The sequence below is a fragment of the Clupea harengus genome, chromosome 11 (genome assembly GCF_900700415.2).
Source record: "Clupea harengus chromosome 11, Ch_v2.0.2, whole genome shotgun sequence".
In the NCBI taxonomy this organism is placed as follows: Eukaryota; Metazoa; Chordata; class Actinopteri; order Clupeiformes; family Clupeidae; genus Clupea; species Clupea harengus.
The window spans coordinates 6371494-6391794 of NC_045162.1; the positions used below are offsets into that span (position 1 = coordinate 6371494).

Below are 20301 nucleotides of genomic sequence, written 5' to 3' on the forward strand. Positions count from 1 at the left end.
AGATCAGTACAATAATGCACCTGATACATACTTCAACAACAACTGAAGATATCAGTCTATCTCTACCGGGCATCTGTCTTACATTTTTTTTTTTTTACACTGGTAATAACATCAACATGCAATCACCAGATACATGGGATGACAAGATGGTGGAGCAAGATAAGCAGGTGGCGTCTTGGGGACCAACAGATGGATGGAGACCACAGAACCTCTCAGAAAACTGGGACAGATGGGGTACAGTTGAAATCATGATACATTTTCTCCTCTCCTGGACAAACGCACTACGCTGTAAGTGAAGTTACACTGAGTTTGATATTGATATTGAGTAAGTTAAATGAAGGGACTTGTTCGACTGGTACACTGTTTGTTGTTTTGTGACAGGGCTGTTTGGATTTTTTGGATTGGATTTGGATTTGAATTGGATTTTTCAAATGAAAAATGTCTAAATATCTGTTCCGGTGTTTTTTGCAACACTATACATTGCAGACACTTTTCAAAAGAATATTAATGAGATCAATAATAAGCCCAATAAAATACATTTGTGTCTAATATGAGCAAAACCACTCACTATATGCTATCTCTTAAACATTATAACACCTGCTTCTCTTTCCAGCACTTTCGCAGAAAGGCATCCCAAACACCGTTTTCCTTTTGTTTTGTATAGGGTAGGGAGGAAATCAAATAGCCTATTTCACTACACACTAAACAGTGAGTCCAACCGGACCTACAAACTCCCTGCTCCTTACTTACATTAATTTCACCTCCCACTATACATGCGGATCCCCTGGGAGCCGTATAATGGATTTTGAGTAATGTTTTCGCCCCTGCCCATGCTTGTACCCTCCTATCCGCAGCACTTGAGTTGAAGACACGTGTCTGGTCGGCTATTTCATTTCACAGCATACAAGGCAGGAGAGGCCACCCACTAGTGCATCTGCCCTAAATTAACCTGTGCTAGACTCAGGGCCGGCTCTAGCCCTTTGGTTGCCCTAGGCGAGATTGAGTTTTGCGGGCCCCCCCCCCACACACACAATACTTAACATCACTGAAGAGACATATATTAACTTAACCGCTTTACTTTGCATAGCAGTTTTTTCACCCACTTATAATTCTACTATTCTACATTGCAGTTCAACAATAAATGGTGTATGGACAAAAAACACTGGAATAGTTTCAGAACATTTTCTTTTTTATTATTTAAAATAATGTATTACACACTCAAAGTTAGGACTAAATCAACTCCATAAACTGTGCAAAACCATAAACTGTGCAAAACACTCTTAAGCACCTGTAAGCAAATTATGACCCTCTATACCCTAACTATACCCTCTACAAACAAAAGAGCTTTTATGGATACTGTACGTACCACTACAAAATATCTCAAATACCTCACTAATTCTTCCAGTCATTTAGGCCACTACTAATGAGGTGGTGATTTTTCTGTGAAAATAGCTTGCAGCAGAAGCAATACAGAGTATTGTTTTTCCTTGAATATACAAGCCAGTTTCTCTTGATTTTCTCCCCATTTACTAATTTCCTGTAGAAGTGGTTGTGGTGGCAGCTTCTCCCATCATCTCTTTTTTGGAAATGTAAAGTCTGGACTGGTCTGGTATGGTCCTCTGCAAACTAACTAACTATCCTTACCGGATCACAGAGGGCTGGCCAGTCAGCAGGATCTATAGGTTCTCCCTGGATATCAGGAATTGCGGAGGGTGAGGTGTCTGCAGGCGGCAGTGTAGTTTCACTGGTGCCCTGAGTGCTTGATGTGGTCCTGGATGTCCCTTCACCTTCACCTGTATTCAAGCATATTGTATAGCCAGACAAGCAGTGTTTAATATAATAAGTGAAATGATCATGAATGTGGTTGAACTTCTTTAAGAAAACAAGCTATTGTATTTAATACATGCTAACATGTTTCTATTGTACTTTAAAGTATGGATGTGGCCTGATGCAGGCGGTGTGTTCCTGGCCTGTGTGTTACTGGCCCCTTGAGAACTACTGGATGTCCCTTCTCCTGCAGCTGTATTTCAACACAGAATTCATCCATGCTGTTCATTACACAATTGCATTTGGTCATTTCTATCATCCTACCACATAGTTGCATTAATACATTTTATCTGACCATGTAACTTGTAGTAGATACATTACAATTACTGCCACCACTGCTACAAGGCTAAATAATACTAGGCTACTGATTACAATTAGTAGTATTAATGTGATGTGATTATGAAAGTAATAATTGCTAATAATAATAATAAGAATAACAAAAACAGCAACAATAGTACTAGTTGTGTAGGCTACTTACAGAGGCGAATCAGGCGTCCTTTCTCCAGCAGGTGCCGGCCTCTGCAAAAATTGCCTGAGTGCATCTGGCCAATTTAAAACAAAAATAAAAAATGAGAACAAAACAAAAAACATATATATTTTAGTATATTCCTGGGAAGGAACTGTACAGAAGGGTGAACACCACTATCCCCAAAATGGTTACTGTGTGTATGCACCTGCTAGTTGTGAATTCACTAAACAGAACTTATGCCATTTATAATGAATGTAGACAGCAACTGTAGTTTTCATAACTAGCATACGTTATCCAGATACTGGTCTTTTGACATTTACATCCATGTAGGTTATCAGTGAAGTTACGTTTGCTAGTAATAGCCTACGTAGCAAATTAGCAAAGTAACAGTCGCTAGCTAGCTATAGCTAGCCTAAGTGACAGCAATGAAACGTCCATATTAGGTGATGCACAATACTACATTTATTTCGTTTGACACCTTAATGGCTGAGATGAGAAGACTTACCTCTATACTTGGCTTTCTTTTCCTCTTCTTCCTTTCTTCGTTTTCGTCCCTGTGCTCCAGATGGTTTAGACCGCTTCATTTTTGCGAATGCCACGTAGCTAACACGCTCACCCCACCCTGGCTGTGTGCAGGAGCCCTTACGTAACTAACGTAATCTAACGTAAGTTAACGCAACCGCCCCCCCCCCCCCCCCCCCCCAATTAGGAAATTATCGACAATAACCATCAATTCAATTTAAAAATCGGGTTGACAAGTAAACGTGTGGCTGAAGGGGCGCCCTAGGATGATCATGATTAATAAACATGTTTTAATTTGCTTGTTATTCTCACTATGATTAATGGGAAGTAGGTCTAAGGGCGACCCTAGAGGGCGCCCCCAACCCATTTGTCGCCCTAGGCAGTCGCCTAGTTCGCCTATAGCAATCGCCGGCCCTGGCTAGACTCACCATTCTATATTGTTAATCGCATGTGAGCTCTGTCAACTGTGCTCTGTCAGAGCGCATCACCCGTCAGGATGATGCTCGTTGATTGATCCATCAGTGCTGTATTTACAATGGGACTTACTACGTACATTAAACCTTTCTAAAAAAGACATATTGTCGGTCGTTTGAGATTAGAGATGTGAAAGGAAGGAACAAGATGTAAAATGGTGGGCAAATGTGATGATATCTGTACGCCAGTCATTTTTCAGTAGGTTCATTTAGGTAACTACTACTGCCCCCTGCTGACCGTATGCGTTCCAGGGAAATGTTCACCATCAGTTCATTCATTGTATGAGCACCAACAAATCTTTCGTTACGATTAAACATGTATTACTCGGTTTTTACATAAATAACATTTTATAGTTATACAAATTCATTTGAGGTTATTTGTGTGTATGGTAGTTAGTCCTTACACTAGTGTGCATTCATCGGCATTTTACTAAACAATTGCTATTTTACCCTATTACAGTAAATCTTCAGGCCAAAGTAAAACCTTATTAAAAAACAACTTGTATTTCCTGTTTCGTTATGTTGAAATGAGGTTTGCCTGTGTCTGATGGCGCCGTACAAGTCGGAGGTAAACCAAGCCAGGATAGGTGACTTCGGCAACTATCGATAACTTTCAACAGCGTGGTGGTCTGCTCATGGCAAACAACACTAATCGACCTACCTCTGCCATTTATCCTACAGTTAATACAGTTTAAAGTTTACAGTTAATACAGTTTCCCAGTAGATTGGGACTCAGTTGCATGTGGTGCAACGTGGGTTTGATTGATTGACACAAAGTGCACAAAGAACACAAACAACAATGGTGAGTCTTTTTTTATTAAAAATGTATTAAAAGGTGATTACACTCTCAAGAATGTGTTAAAATGTTTAGTGCAGACAAAAAAAAAAGACCCCACTTCACATAGGCTATTTAATTCTAGCACAGGGTAGACATCTGGTCTATCCCAGAAACATGCATTTTAGGGAGAAAGTCAGCCAATGTTATGATTCACCATGTAGCCTACACCACAGACCTGTCAAATTATGATTTTTAACGACAGTACGTTATATAACGTATTTTGCCAAACCAACACTACAGAAAAAGGCTTTTTAGCCTATTTATTTGAATGTCTCTCACAGTGCTCTTGAGACAGTCAGGTATTCCACGTAGGGCATATTCTTTCAATTCAACAAAACAACGGGCCCTTTTTAAATCAAAGTACCAATAGGTTTCCTCCAGGAAATGGGATACAAAAAAGAAAGACAAATAATGGGATTGCTTCAAGTTAACCGTTTCTTTACCCCATTTTGATCCATTCCTTGTTTAAAAAAAAGAGACCCTTTTCCATAAACCTTGTCTGCAACCTTAATCAGCTTCCAATCCAACAGTGCCCTGACAGATGTGTGCCTCTATAGTGACCGCAGAGGGTGTCAGGAATGGTGTGCACTTGACAAACTATAGTTACTGTAGATATATTTTGTTAAACAAAATGATAGAACCAATCCCCCACATACCTTGCAATCACTTACTTAGCCATCAGAACCATACAATGAATCATATCTTAGTTGTGGAACTCCCTTGTCTTACAACCAATGTCAACTTTACATCTTAAATCTTGTTAGAGAAGGTTCTGTGTATTTAGTAAAACGGTCAGACCCACATCACAAGGAAATGTTTATAAAACATAAGGATATAAAGTGTTTCAAATGACATGGCAATTAGCGTATTTATTAAAATATCCTTTATGTGTGCTATTTCTCTTAGCTGTATTTATGAGTACTTAAGTGATCTAACATGTACAGTAAAAGATGTGGACCACTTATGACAGATAAATCTCACGATAACAAAATATCAAATATCAAATGCTTCCCCTTGATCAGGATGACAGTAAAAACATAATCAGGAATAAATACAAACTGCCCTACCCCCCACCCCAATAAAGGTTTTACTGGTAAATGTAAACATAAAACTAGTATTGTATGCCATAAACCTGCAATGAACACGACAATACTACAGCGCCTAAAAAAACTCCACTCAGGATGCAGGGGACATTCGCACTGTGGGTAGAAAGGAACAGATAAAACTCTGATTTTCAATTGAGTGCTGGTCTGAAAACAAAAGCAAAGAAAAAAGGCAAAAAAAAAAAAGAAAAACGAACGTTAATCTACGTCAATGACACCGCTTCCAGAGTTCACACAGGGCACCCGTGGCATACATTAACAAATACAAGAAAAATGAGGATTACGTGATAAATGTTTGTTTGTTTTTTCTGTCAAACCAGAGATGAGCTTCAAGTTAGTGGATGTAAATAAGACACGTCACAAAGACTGCTGGAGCCTGGTGAGTTATGGCCTAACTGAGATAGAACACTGTGTGGATGAGCCTGTAAAGTGGGACATTAACACACCGTGTTATTTGAATCAATTCAAGTGACTTTCTTGTGAGACAACTCCTATACTCCTGTATCCCTATAACATGAGGGTGAATGAGAGTGTCCCTACATCATAGCAGGAGGAATACTCAAAGTCAAAAACATGCTTATACTATGCATGACCATGATGGATTCTTCTGAAATTTGTATGATTTTTATTATTAAACACATACCAAGTAATATAACTGGATTTGATAAGAGTTGATGTATTTTAAAATACTAAAATGATGTTAATGGAAAACAAAATATAACTGAGTATGAGATCCCTGAATAAGTCTACTGATACATTTCCAGTTGAATCGGTCGGTTTAACTTTGTTGTACTGCCATCTACAGTATCTTCTAGCATTGTAAAAAAAAAAAAAAAACTAGCTCTCCGCGAGGCACTTTGAGGTGATGTTAATACAAAATGGCTTCATACAACCCAGAGCCTTTCAAATGTAAAAAAATAACATTCGGTAGTCTTTTAAAACGTTTTCAGTCATGTCACCATTAGACAATGAGAAGTTTGCAAAGACCTGAAAGACAACATCGGGGTTTTCAGCTATTTACAGACGTTAATTGTGAACACTTAGTCCAAACACGTGACCAAGAAATGAACTGATAAAATAGCAAAATGTTAAGGGTACAACAAAACATATCTTTACTCGGAAATTACTTCTTGACGCACAATCTTTTCAAACATTCATTAATGGATGCGTCCCTCAAAACGACAGGGCTAGTGACCTGTGCTTCTTCAAACGGGCACACACCAGGATTAGCACTAAGAGACCAAAATGGTGGATTAGCACTAAATTACCAAAATGCTCCCCTGCCGGGTACACAGAGTTCCTTACTCCTCCTTGGGCTCGGCCGAGGCCTGCTGAGAGAGCCCTGGGTTTGAGTGGCGGGCGGAGGCGACACCACTTTGGGCGTTCAGGTGCGGCGTCTGGAGCAGACTGGCGCTGAAGAGGGAGATGATGCCCAGGTTGAGCAGGACGCTTACGGCCAGGGCGCCCATGGTACCCAGGAAGGAGGGCACGGCCGCCTGGGAGATCAGCCACGCTTGCCGAGACGTCATGTCCGCCAGCACGGCCTCCATCTGGAAGTGGGTGCCCACCACGGCACATATGTGGAAGAGCTGGTGACTGTGGCCTGGGAGGAAGGCGGGATTGACAAGGAAGGAGATCATCATTTGGGGAGAGTTGGGGCAAATCGGTTCAGTTCCGTTTTATTAATTAATGAATTAATCTAGCACCATGAACAATTGTCATTGTCTCTTTACAGAACCCAAGAAACTGAACCCTCTAGAGTCTAGAGCAACCACATACAGTAGGTGGCAAACATTAATACTAAAGGGTTAATACTCAAGATTCTGGGGTAGTGACTTGAGACTTACCGAAGTAGTCGAAGCGGCCAGGGGCCAGCCTCTCTGGGAGGTGTGATGCAAACAGGAAGCAGGTGAGGAAGGCGAAGATGAGATGGTAGCAGTGGCTGGACAGAGCCTCAGTGTGACTGCAGCTGCCCCCACAGCAGATCAACAACTACACACACACACACATCCATATACACACAGACACACACACACACACGCACACACACACACACACATGCGCAGGTATGCATACAGGCACAGAAACACAGACAGGCATCAGCACATACACACACAGAAATACTTCTGTTACTATGAGCTTTATTTGCATCCATGTGTCCTTGTGACAACCTAATGAACAATTATAGAAATAAATATAGTATTTTACGGGCCATCATCACTATTAGATAAACTGATCTATCAGACATGGTAAGACTCCTACTTTGTGTCTACAGTACACTCTAGGCTTTGGCTAAAGACAATACTTTCAGTTTTTCTTCAAACTTATTTCTCTTTAATGTTCAGTGTAACATACATTTAACAAAAGAGCATCTTAGGTTGTGTTATAGTATATTACTCACTCTGTAGAACAAAGGAATGTTGTCAAACAGAAATGGAAACACAAATGCCCCTGTTCGCAAGATTTTACTTTTGCGTGGGAACTGCAATTCCAGGAACCTATAAAAAAAAAAAGAGGGCAAGAAGTTCACATGGCCTCAAAGATCCATTATTCCTCGAGCTTGTGTGTCTTTTTTTACCACACTAACAGGGGACCAGGAGCAGTGCAAGGACTCTTTTTAGGGCTTGGATAGAGAATCACAGAAAATGTGAGTGGGATTTGCCATTATGTCATTATGCCATTCTTCTTCACCCAGACATTAATCGCTATTAGACACTATTAAATCTATACACATTAGACCTTAAAAAATTCTTTTTTTTTTTAAACCCAACGTGGTAATGTTTGTTTGTGTGTAAATAGGACAAACTAAGATAGATTTAAAATGAGAGTCGATATCCTGAAGATGTCAGCTCATGCAAACTAGTGCGGTTGTTGTTGGTTTGTGACTGATCGAGGAGGACCTTACCTGGAGTAGCATGACATACTGGTGCAGAAGAGGGTGTTGCCAATGGCAATGGGGACAAAATGCTCGTGCAGCCAGCTGTTGACCCAGCAGTCTGGCATCACGTACGACCCATAGGTGATGGCACAACCTAAACATGAAAAACAAAAAAAGACCTAAATAAACAAGCAGCCATACCTATATGATAACAGTTTATAATAAATAAAACACTGTTATAGATTTGCGTTCATCATGATTGTTGACGAATGTTCATGTGGCAGTTTGAACTATGAATGGTAAGAAAAGTTAAACAAGGAAGAAAAAAGAGCTCTTTCACCTTAATGACAACTCTTGGATGGACTTTTAGGTACAGAGTACATTTTTGGCTGTCGCTCAGTAGTTTTGTGGTGGGATTACAGATTACACTGCAGGAGTGCCTCTTTACCGAAAAAGGGGTTCCAGAGTTAAGCAGACTCACAGTAGGATAACACCACTAATCTACCAGAGACCTACATCTTTGGTGGTCCCTCACAGACTTAGTCTCCACACCTGTAGTGTAACATCCAGTACTGCATGTGACACCTCCTATCACTTTTAATCTTCATACACTCCTCAGTCATAGTGCATTACACTACTTCAATCCTAGTGCATTACACTACTTCAATCCTAGTGCATTACGCTACAGCTACTTCAATCCTAGTGCACTACGCTACAGCTGATTTCACTCAAACTGTTTTTCATTTGATAAAGGCATGTTGGTTTGGTGCACCAGGGGCAGTGATTTTAATTATCAGCTCTGCTATCTTATTGATCTGAAATTCAGTCAACTCCTCCTGCATTTGGGTGCGTCAGGTTAGATTATCTCTAGTTACGATGAATGACAAATTCTTCCATTCTTCCAACGGCCAATGATTTATCCAGCAGATGTAAATGACTCAGTTCTGATAGTGTGTGGTTGTTTGAGTCACAGATGAGTGATTACAGAGGCGGTGGCTTGGTGTTGGTATGAGTGTGACCGTGGGATAGCACCCATGGCGGCGTGTTCAGTGTGACCGTGGGATAGCAAGCATGGCGGCGTGTTCAGTCAGCTATTTCTTTATATCTGATCATTGAGTTAATGAGCAGGAGTTTATCAGGTCTTGAACCTGGGCTGGAAGCTGAGCCTACGTGTGTGTGTGCAGAGACCAATGCGCAGAGATCAAAGGGGAGCTCCTTGTGAGCGCTGCTAGTGGAGACTTCAGGCCGCTGGTGTAGATAGTCCAAACAATGTTCAAAGGCACCAGGGCTTTGGCTCCTTATTCCCATTAACTTTCCCAGTTTCCTCCTCCGTCGGAGGCGCTAGCTTCCCTCGCTTTGAAGCCGGCTGGAGCACAATACCCCCACTGCTCCCCCGGCTCAATACCCTCACTGCTCCCCCGGCTCCTCTCTCTCATTCTGCGTTGCCGTGTGTCCCAGTGGCCAGGTCAGCGGCGGCGGGTGCACAAACGCACAGGCAGCAGCCATGGCGGGACTTGGGTTTCCACGGTCAAACCCAAACATACTGTCCAGAGGGCTGCTTTCAGTTTCTAAAGCCACAGCTTAGCATCTTTCAGCTCTCAGCTCAGAAACAGTGCTGCCCATGCAGTACCCTTCTTGCTGTACAGAAAACATTCAATATTACGGTGTCTGCATACAGCCCAACATAAAGGTCAGTGACGACAATGTAGCGACAATTGACTACTCATATACTGCATCATATACTGCGTCACATACTGCATCACATACTGCGTCACATACTGCATCACATACTGCTGTTTGCAACTGAAAGCAGTGAAAGGCGGATGAGCAAGTGGTAAAGAGTAAGACCAGAAGCAGAAGCCAGAGAGAAGGGGCTCCATACCCAGGCTGTAGAGGTTGAGGCACACATGCAGCCGGCATGCATCACATACTCCTGTTTGCAACTGGAACTGAAAGCAGTGAAAGGCGAATGAGCAAGTGGTAAGAGTAAGACCAGAGAGCAGAGGCTCCATACCCAGGCTGTAGAGGCTGAGAGAGATACTGCATCACATACCCAGGCTGTAGAGGCTGAGAGAGATACTGCATCACATACCCAGGCTGTAGAGGCTGAGGGCGCCGTAGTCGAAGAAGTAGCAGATGTGGCGGGCCTCTGCCGACATGGTGCTGAAGGTGTGGGCACAGCTGGAGGTGAAGGGGTACACGCAGATGAGCAGCATGTAGACCAGCAGGGGCCAGGTGTAGCTCTCCGTCAGGAAGTTCAGCGTGGAGCAGAGGATGCTGAACCGCCACAGGAAGTACCTGGGGGAGCAGCAGGAAGTAGTCTTGATGGAGATAATTTCCAAACACTGTTAATGACTTAAGAATATAATAATCAAGTGCCTTGTATTATTAATTACCTTATACTGTATGAATCATGTGCTTATGAAAGCAGGAACATGGCTTTTCTGTGTTTCTGCGTGTGTAACTTAGAATATTAGGTGCCACTTAGTCTGCATTTGTACAAGAGCATGTTTAGACCAGAGGTGATAAGCTTCTTCCGACCTTGCGCAAAACTGCGATCCTTGCAATATAAGGAGCCTTGGACGTCAGAGTTCCACCACGTGGTTATCCCTGCTGAAAACTAAACTTCTATCTATATAAACCTTGTGCGATGTGTTTATCATTGCTTCACTTTCAGCCTTGTGCTGGGAGTGAGCCCCGATTGCAATTGTTGTTTGTCTAATAAATATACTTATATGCAGCTCCGGAGTCCTGAGGTAACTAGGGTGAATTTTCACCTAACAAGTCTTACAACACGCGGCCCAAACCACATACACAAGCACATAACGGAGGGGTTCACCAACAACCGAATCCAGTTACTGCTCGACATTTAATATAAACATCTTAACCCCAACCCCCCTGGAACAAGTAAACATGATATGATATGATGATAGTCTGTGTCCAGCACACACAGAGTAACTTAAAGATTATGAACACACCTCTGTCAGTAGGAGAGTTGCAGTATGCTTGCCTGCATGTAAGTGAGCCATGTCAAAATAAAGAGCAACCCTGGGAAAAAAAGATTTATCTCCCCAGAATTGTAGCACGCTGGCAACGGAACGATGTAGCACACACACACTCACCAGGTAGGCAGGAAGTGGGTCCAGATATTGACAGTCTCATTGGTCATCTGGAAGCTGCTGAGGATGCAGTCCAGGGCGGAGCTTCTCGGGTGGCGGTACCCAGAGATGATGCCATCCTCCCTGAACACCTGAGAGCAATGCATTGAGAGGAGCAGAGATTTATATTTATTTATTACATACCACATCAGCAGTAACGCAGTGGCTGCAATAATTCAGTTTGGTTATTAGTAATGGAAACAATTGGTCATTAATAGGTAGCTTAGTCCTGCAAGTACAAAATCCCTTGAGAAATAGGGTAAGTGAGGTGAGACTGTTGAAGATGGATCGCATGGTTTATAAAGTACATGATCCTTAGCTGATTGCCCCAGTTTAGCAAGTCTGCAACTTCTACTAAGAAAGCAGTTTAGCAAAGAATGGTCTGTTGGTGGATATGTTGCAACAGTGCTTCAAATCCACATAGATCTGGAGCATTAAGACTTCAAAAACTGTTTATTTAAACATTATGTAATAAGTTATCTAATGAACTGGCTCATGTACGAGGATGAAGTAAACAGTTACACTCAGGCACTTTCCCTCACAGTGCATTAACATTAACAATAACAAGCAAAAATGAACCTGCCACAACTGTCAACATTTTTAGGTAAGTATAGGTTGCCAGCAAATGGTTCTAAATGACTTTTACAGCTCAGCTGTACACAGAAAGGCACTGATTATCACTACCGACACACACACACACACACACACACACAGAGTCCACTCCACTCTGACTACAGAGTACCACTGGCGAACAAACATTTTAGGAGATTTCAGTGCAATAAATCTCAATATCAACCAATTTATTTAGGTACTCTCCTAGGGGTGGGAATCTCTTGGCACCTCACGATTCGATTCGATTCCGATTCAGTGGTCAACGATTCGATTCTAAACCGATTATCGATTCTACACCGATTATCGATTCTAAACCGATTATCGATTATCAATTCTAAACCGATAAAACGATTATCGATGCATGTCGATTTTTAAAACATCTGAGTTTGCTACTCAGAGTCTCAAATCACTTCCTACTTTGTGTTTGATAATTAAAGAAAATCAACAGATGAATTACCTTCTCTATTTTTTATTAGAGAAAAAGCTTTCCCTTGTCACAATTATGACTTTCAATGAACAATGCAATAATCGATGCAGCCTGCATTTCAACACAAAATGAATGTGTAAAAAAAAAAAAAAAAATAATAATAATTTTAAATATATTTATTTTTTATTAAAAAAATCGATTATGAACTTTTCTGAATCGAAACAGAATCGTTCTAGAGAGAATCGAGAGAAATCGAAAAATCGATTTTTTTTTCCCACCCCTATTAACTCTCCTGTGGTTCAAGCATATTCTATGTACAGTGTTCTACCATGTGCCAGCATGGCTGCCGCTGCACTCACCTTGGGCACCTGGTGGATGTCGAAGAGCTGTGGGAGTTTGATGCTCAGCATGTCTGCGGGCAGCCGGAAGGCCCCGCGCCCCCTCTGACAGGCCCCCTGCAGCCACGCCCGGCCCCCCCGGCACAGCACGCACCACACGGGGCAGTCAAAGCCCAGCAGCTGATCCTCCGCCTCGCCGCCCGCCGACTCCCATTTCGCACCGCTGCGGCCCCAGCTCCAGCCCTGGACCCCGCGGGCCCCGCGCCAGATGGGAAACACTGTGGAGAGGAGAGGAGAGAGAGAGAGAGAGAGAGAAAGAGGAGGGAGAGAGAGAGAGAGAGGGAGAGAGAGAGGATAGAAGGGAGAGAGAGAGAGAGAGGAGGGAGAGAGGGAGATAGAGAGAGAGAGGGAGAGAGAGAGAGGAGATAAGGGAGAGAGAGAGAGAAACAACCCAGAGAGTCAAGTAATAAGCTTCACCATGTTCACAACTCAATGCTGAGGTTCACGTGCAATAGGCGTTTCAGAGCACTGCTGTTTGGGAATCACAGCACAGCATGTGTCGAGCCCTTCCCTGCTCTTCAGCATCTGATTAGTCATCTTTTCTAATCAAGGACACTGCAGTTGATGAGTACAGTTAAAGGGGGGGGGGGGGGGGGGGGGGGGGGGGGGCGCTGAGTGCAGATGAAAACCTTGACCTTCGAGTCTTGATGCATGTTGTTGCAAGTCACCCCTCACCCTTCTCATGTTCTCCCCTCACCCTTCTCATGTTCTCCCCTCACCCTTCTCATGTTCTCCCCTCACCCTTCTCATGTTCTCCCCTCACCCTTCTCATGTTCTCCCCTCACCCTTCTCATGTTCTCCCCTCACCCTTCTCATGTTCTCCCCTCACCCTTCTCATGTTCTCACTGAGGGGCTCAGGAATTCCCTTTTCTTCCCCTCGCCCCTCTAACTGTTACCCCACAGGTTCATGACCTTTAGAGGAAGCACAGGCTTAGCCACAGTCACACACTATGTGTCTGTGTCCACCATTTTCTGTGTCCACCATCTATCAGACTTACTGTGCGCATTGAAGGGTGTATGAGAACTTACAAGGTTTGCAGAAAAGTAAATGGACTCAAAATATCTTCAAAGACTTTAGACATTACTTGCTGCATAATAGCTCTCTGACATCCCCTCCCCCGAACACCAGCGATTACCAAACAAATAAATAATACTTTCTCCGCTCAGCCCGTCGCCAGCCTCTACCCTCCAAGCGCTCCAGACGTTGAGTCAGAGGGAGACAGTGGTGTGTATTGTTGTCACAGCAGTGGGCTGGGGGAAACAAAAGCTGCAGTGGCAAAGGCATTCGGAGCCCACCATGTACCACGTTGAGAGAACGCTGTGAGGGGGCCATCTGTGTGATTTCTAACAGAAGTATGCTGTTTACATCCCCCAGAGACCGCTCTGCTTGTCTGAGGACGCCTCTGCCTGTCATAGCCAGCGGATCATTGTCATAAACAGCCCCCTGTTTCACAGTTTGTGCTAAGTTGGGCTGCCTTTTGTGCGAGGTGTGTGAGACTGTGAGTGGAGGACGGTCTTCATTTATTGTTTTCAAGGAGACGGCCCTTCCCTCTGGCTCCTCACACACAGGCTGAATTACTTGTATAACAACATGGTTCGCACGACTGGGAACTGTAACGACACGTTCACGGTGCTGTACTTCTGAAAGGGGATAAACAGAACAGGAGCCGCTCCATTCACATACATGCAGAAGCATGTCGAGGCGCATGAGTCATGTTTCACACACGGAACAGGACGTTTCCCACCACTACTGTGCTGACATAATACTGTTATGTCCAAAGGTACCAGGGGATAGGTTTGCACAACATCGATATGTTGTTTTTCTCAGTAACTTTTTACTTTCACTTTAGGAGAAGTCTGACTAATTTTTTCAACCTGGCTATCTCCACGTTATTATCAGGAGTACCTTCCTGTTCTTACAATGGGATTGATGGAGAGGACTAAGACACACACACAGACACACACACACACACACACACACACACACACACACACACACACACACACGCCAGACACACACGCACTACATGCGAATCCAGCTGTGTACCATTTTCCTGTTTACTGGCACAGAGTGTGCTTTGTGAGGGACAGAGGAGACAACGGGGCATAGGGGTGACAGTTACACACTGTGCTATATGAAAATGAGCAGAAAAGCCACACACACACACACAGACACACAGATACACACACACACACACACACACACACACACACACACACTGGAATGCCAGTGGGGCTCTGCCCGCACACAAAGTAGATGTAAATGCTGGACAATGGCCCACGTCTCCTAGACATTCTAGCGTGTTAGCAAAGTTGCTAGAGGAGCCGGTGAGGTTGCAGCAAGGAATGCGAGGGAAGAGCATATGACTAGCATTAACGCGTTAGCGGCCAGCATTAAGGACCCTGAGCCATGGTGGAGCCTTATTTGAACAGGTAAATAAGAGGCGACTAGGATAAGGGCAAACAATGGCTCATTTCAATATAGCCCACTCCTTTACAAGAAGCCCTTTGTGATAGCTGTCGGGAGCTTTTTTTTTTTTTCCAATGAATCCTGGAAAGAATAGTGGAACAGTAACATTTAGCCAGCTGGCATTGTTTTTATCGGCATAGTGTGTGGTTCAATAAAGGACCATGGAGATGAGAGAGTTTACTCAAGCCATGGTAGCTAGATAACAAGGAGGGACGGTGGAACACTTTCAGCAATGCCACCTGAAACAAGGAGCTGAGTGAGATAAAAAAAAAAAAAAGCAAAATTCACCTGTACAACTTATCACACACCTGAGGGCAACCCTATACAGGCTCCTGCAGGAAACAGATATGGTTTATATGATCTATGGCGGTGAGACTATAAATCAGGGAAATCTGCAAGTTAGTTAACCATTATACTTCTGTGTGTATGCACACTGCTTTCTGCACATAAAATAAATCATCACGATAAAGCATTAAAGAGTTCCGTCATATGAGGAATTTTCTGCATTTGACTTACTTTACTATCAACTTTACTATCAACAGGCAACAGAAAGATATGCCAAAGCGCCCTGTTTAAAAATGAGTGCAAGTGTCAGACTACATTCCTTTTAAGGTGGAGACAATTTGCACTTTGTTTGCAGGCTGGTTTGACTGCTTTGTCGAGGGCCACCATCAACGAGCAGCAATGCCACCGGGGAGTCCGACCAGTGCCACACCCAGAGAGAAGTGGAAAACGACCCATGGCTGCATGGAAAAACGCGACTCGGTATTGGGCTAAGCCGCACAGTAACTTTATCTGAAATATTTTTCATAAGTTTGGATGAAGCAATGGCGATTTTAAAAACAACCTCTCCCTCCCAACACCGTTTCCATGGTGCTCTGAGACAAATATAATTTGGACTCGTTACGCCGAACAGAGCCTCCCGTCGTCCTCCTCCTCCTCCACCTCCTCCTTCACCTAGGATAACTGGTAAACATGTCCGCCTGTGAGCGAGCTCTCACTTCAAAACACACTCATCATGGGACCAGACATCACTCAAATGAATAGCCCCCATTCTTGCACTTACGGTCAGCGAAAAACTGAACAGGTTGGGGTGCTTGGGTGGCTGCCATTTCTTAAGCAATCGAGTCTTATGACAATCACTTTCCAATTGCTCATAACACACAAGGCTCCTTTCCAGTGGGCCTGGGCTTGTTTTTGAGTCCTGACTTGTGTCTTAGTCCCAACATTAATTTAGCCTATCTGGATTGAAATTCAATAACCGTGGGTGAGTCTGGAATTCTGCTTGGCATTGAAACATCTGTTCAGTAAGGTGAAATTACTTGTTTGTCACAAGCCAGCAGCTCACAAATATCCCTACATTGAGATGGCAGCATTACAATGAACTAAGACTCTAAGTCTGCACTAAAACTCTAAGACCGTCTGCACTAAGACTAAGACCGTCTGCACTAAGACTCTAAGACCGTCTGCACTAAGACTGTAAGACTGTCTGCACTAAGACTCTAAGACCGTCTGCACTAAGACTGTAAGACTGTCTGCACTAAGATTCATCATTGAATCATTCTCACCACCACCACACCACACTCTTCCTATCCACCAGGCCCCTATTGCAATCTGTTGTTCTTGTTGCATACTGCTTTCCTCTCCACTTCAGCTTAAAATGTTGACATTCTTTCCTGACATGTAGACGTGGTCACGCGGTGGCCCACCACACGCTAGGTGTCGTCATCTGGCCAGACTCCAGAAGTGTGGAGAGCATGAGCCTGCTCCCGTGCCACAGAGTACATGCCTTCACTCTTCCACACACGGCTGCGACTCACGCGCCTGTCTGACAGATTCCATAAACATGTCAATACTTGATCGTGCAAAACATGCTCTGCAGGGTGTCAAAAGAGATAAATAGACATGGCAACCTCAGTTGGTGAGTAAAGGATATGCATGTTCTGCACATGCAATGGCTTACTTGGTCATATTGATGAAAACGAATTGTATTGATAGTAAGGCCTTAAGCGTGGAAGCTTCTTCAGGGTGTCTATGCTAACAGTTAAGAGCATGCACATTGCAACGTGAGACACGCGGCTCGATAATCAATGAGAAAACTGGTAACGCAACACACACACAACGCAGCCAGTGTGAAATGGGCCTAATAAACAGGTAAAAGATGGGTATCGCTCGCATCTCACTACACATCTACTTTATCTACGTGCAACATAAAATCATATCCAAATTAGGCCTTATTTGTTTTTTATTTGGATATCTTGTTTCAAGGAACTTCCTGTTTTTGAATGATGGGTTCAGAGACAGAGAAATAGAAACAAATATGCAACTAAACAAAAACTGGTCAGAGAAGAAATCAAAAGAATGTTATGATTCCACGTTGACATAATCCAAGGAAATGGATTTGATTTTCTCAGAAATGTCAACAATTTTCCCAGCTCTACTCCTTCTCTACTGGATCCTGCAGGAGTGCCAAAGTCAGAGAGGCAATCTTGCAGTTCAGCTACTCATAACTCTTCCACAATAAAAGACACCAATATGGTGTGCTAGAACTGTGTTGGGGCTTAACTTTTTGACCAGGGGGGCTATTCCAAGTACAAGGTTTAGTGACAAAACTGGGTAGTTAACTCAGAGTAATTTGTAAACGGCCTAATAGAAGAGCCCTATGGCTTCATTCTCTAAGTAAGACAAAGCAATAGGGTTCTCATTTTAGAAGGTTTACCACTTACCCTGAGTTAACTTACCCAGTTTTGTCACTAAACCCTGTACTAGGAATATACACCTGCTTTTAAAGGTCAGCCTAAAGGGTTACAAACAGGACAAAAAAAGGCTGCTGGAATTAAATGTACATTTCTGTATGAAATATGTATCATATGTCCATTCAACCAAATGCACCCAATTAAAATGCAAATTGCTCTCTTTCATAGGTGAAAAATTTATTTTTACTAGTCTGTCAACGCATTAAATACAATCCTACTGTGGTGGATGAATCAGAGTAGCCTACATTTCTTGGAAGAAGAGAAAACAGAAACCGCTTGTCATCCAAACAATGAATTCACCAGACAAAGTAGTGAAATAATAACTTATGGTCTGTGCAGCAGCACTAGGTATTTGGAGAATAGCAAACAAATATTTGTGTTGTTATATCTATGCATGTAGTTCTTATAACTTACCATGGAGTGGTATGAATTCCTTCATCTGTCTGTAAATGACTTGCATGCCTTCCATTGAGGCTGAACTATACCACAGCAGTCTCTGAGGCTATGAAGAAAATCCCTCTCTAAACTACATACTCCATAAACCCACCTCTACCAGGATCTCAGTGAGGCAGAGGAGAATGTGGAAGGGTCAAACACAACGAAGAGAATGCAATTATAAAAGAGAACCTGACTGGGAAAATCCAGTGCTTTACATGTTTTTTTTTTAGTTTTTGCTCTCATTTCCGCGCCATGGAAGGCAGAGGTTCAACTTATCAATCCACCTCTAGATCATGTATTACTTTTCTAATGCTCTGGAAATGCAGCTGAGATCTGCGGTTGTAAGTTGTTCTATTTGGAAATACACGCGATGTTCTAAAAGTGACTCAACAGTCACATACATGACACAACGGTTGCAGTATTAAAACATACAATAAAAGTGGTTTACAAGCTGAAAATATATTCCCTGCGATACATACAGTGGTCAGAGACTTTCTTCATTTTTCCTGGAAGTCCTCAAGATGAGACCCGACATGCTGGGAGAGATGGATTACGCAAAAAGTCGATGGATCTGCTATGCCAGAAAAACTGGAGGGCTTGTCCCTTTAGCCTCTCAGTGAGATCTTAGGGCCAGCCCTTCCAGTCACAGTGTGTACTGGTGGATCGCGGAACGCTGAGGCAATCCCCATCACTACTCACGTGGACTACTGCCGCTCCAATAACAAGAGCCATGTGTGCGCGCGGAGGCTATGGGAGTTCTATATGTCCAAGAATGTTCCTCGGCCCACAAGTGTTTATTTATTGAAACGGAGAAGGATATTTTTACAATGCCATGACTTAAAAAATCGCTACAACTAATTTTCTTTCTACGCTATTGTCAGTTACAATAGTAATGCTATTTACAGATAACATAATTTGAACTGTCTTGACGAGAATAAGTGTTTAAAACGGCAAATACCAAACCCCAATATCCGAGGAATGAACAATCGACTTCCATACACGTTTTGTCAATGTCACCATTATGAAAGCCGGAATCTTCCCTCAATACAATTTTCGTCTATGTATTTCCATGTTACTTTCCCTCATACAGAACCATAATAACTTACTTACAAGATACCCATCACTCATTAGATCAACCAGTGGTAAGAATATCTTTATATTCGTGACCTCAGTTTACACCTATTTTACACTTTATCGAGACATACACACAAATACATCCCAGAGTTGCTTCCGGTGGATGTCTAATGGTGAGTCCGTGCATAGTTTCGTAAGAGAGCAGCAGAAAACAAAAGAGCACGTGATTTGTAACCAAATGACAACGCGCTTACCTTTCAGCTTTATGATGCCTAGGAAATCATCCGCGCTGTTCGTCTCTTGACAGCGCACAGAATCGATTCCGTAGTCGCCTAGCTTCAATTGTGATCCTACAACAAAGACATTACCAAGATAAATTGTCAGCTATCCCTGGGCTACTTGCTTTATCTATCGCATTCATCCTCTCTTGCGAGTAGAAGTGTAGACCTCAAGTCTAAATCCCACCCTCCGAACAGGACTTTTTCATTGGATAGGGACAAGAAAGGAACGTTGTTTTCAGAAGTCAGGAGATTGTCAGAGAGAGAGAGGGATCAGCTTGGCAACCCCGCCATTGCATGGTTTTTTGAGAGATATTTAGGAAGGATGCTCGCTTTCTTCACCTGTGTTGCCCAAGCACACCATAGCCTAGACCACCTGTAATAAGGAACGCTTTTCTTCTGGTTATTACGTAATTACTTAAACGTCCTGATTTTCTGATTTAAAACAACACTATGTAACATTGTAAACTCTCTGCCGTGTTTTTATAAGCAACTACTTTTATTAGCATATTGAAAATGAATTTGGATGGTATATGGCCATGTGAAGAACGGATACAGACCTGTGTTTCCCAACAATATC

The 20301-nt window shown here is 42.9% G+C and overlaps 1 protein-coding gene across 2 annotated transcripts; it reads right to left on the bottom strand.

Moving 5' to 3' along the window:
- Positions 1-4089: 4089 nt before the first annotated feature.
- On the bottom strand, positions 4090-19821 carry paqr6 (progestin and adipoQ receptor family member VI). Of its 2 annotated transcripts, none has more exons than XM_012817919.3 (8): positions 19698-19821; positions 12667-12923; positions 11233-11360; positions 10203-10408; positions 8138-8264; positions 7634-7730; positions 7080-7224; positions 4090-6835 (listed from the first exon to the last, which is right to left on the bottom strand). In XM_012817919.3, exons 2-8 carry the CDS (start codon positions 12715-12717, stop codon positions 6534-6536), a joined length of 1056 nt encoding a protein of 351 aa, XP_012673373.1. In that variant the 5' UTR covers positions 12718-12923; positions 19698-19821; the 3' UTR covers positions 4090-6533. The 2 variants fall into 2 exon arrangements, with proteins under 2 accessions (XP_012673373.1, XP_031432447.1); XM_031576587.2 differs by lacking the exon at positions 19698-19821 and adding an exon at positions 18849-19662.
- Positions 19822-20301: the final 480 nt, after the last annotated feature.

Coding starts and splice junctions, on each gene's coding strand:
- paqr6 (XM_031576587.2), bottom strand. CDS start 18,870: ATGAAGAAAGTCTCTGACCACT. Junction 12,924..18,848: donor GAAGAAAGTCTCTGACCACT/GTATGTATCGCA, acceptor TCCTCTCCACAG/TGTTTCCCATCTGGCGCGGG. Junction 7,731..8,137: donor AGTATGTCATGCTACTCCAG/GTAAGGTCCTCC, acceptor TTTTTTTTATAG/GTTCCTGGAATTGCAGTTCC.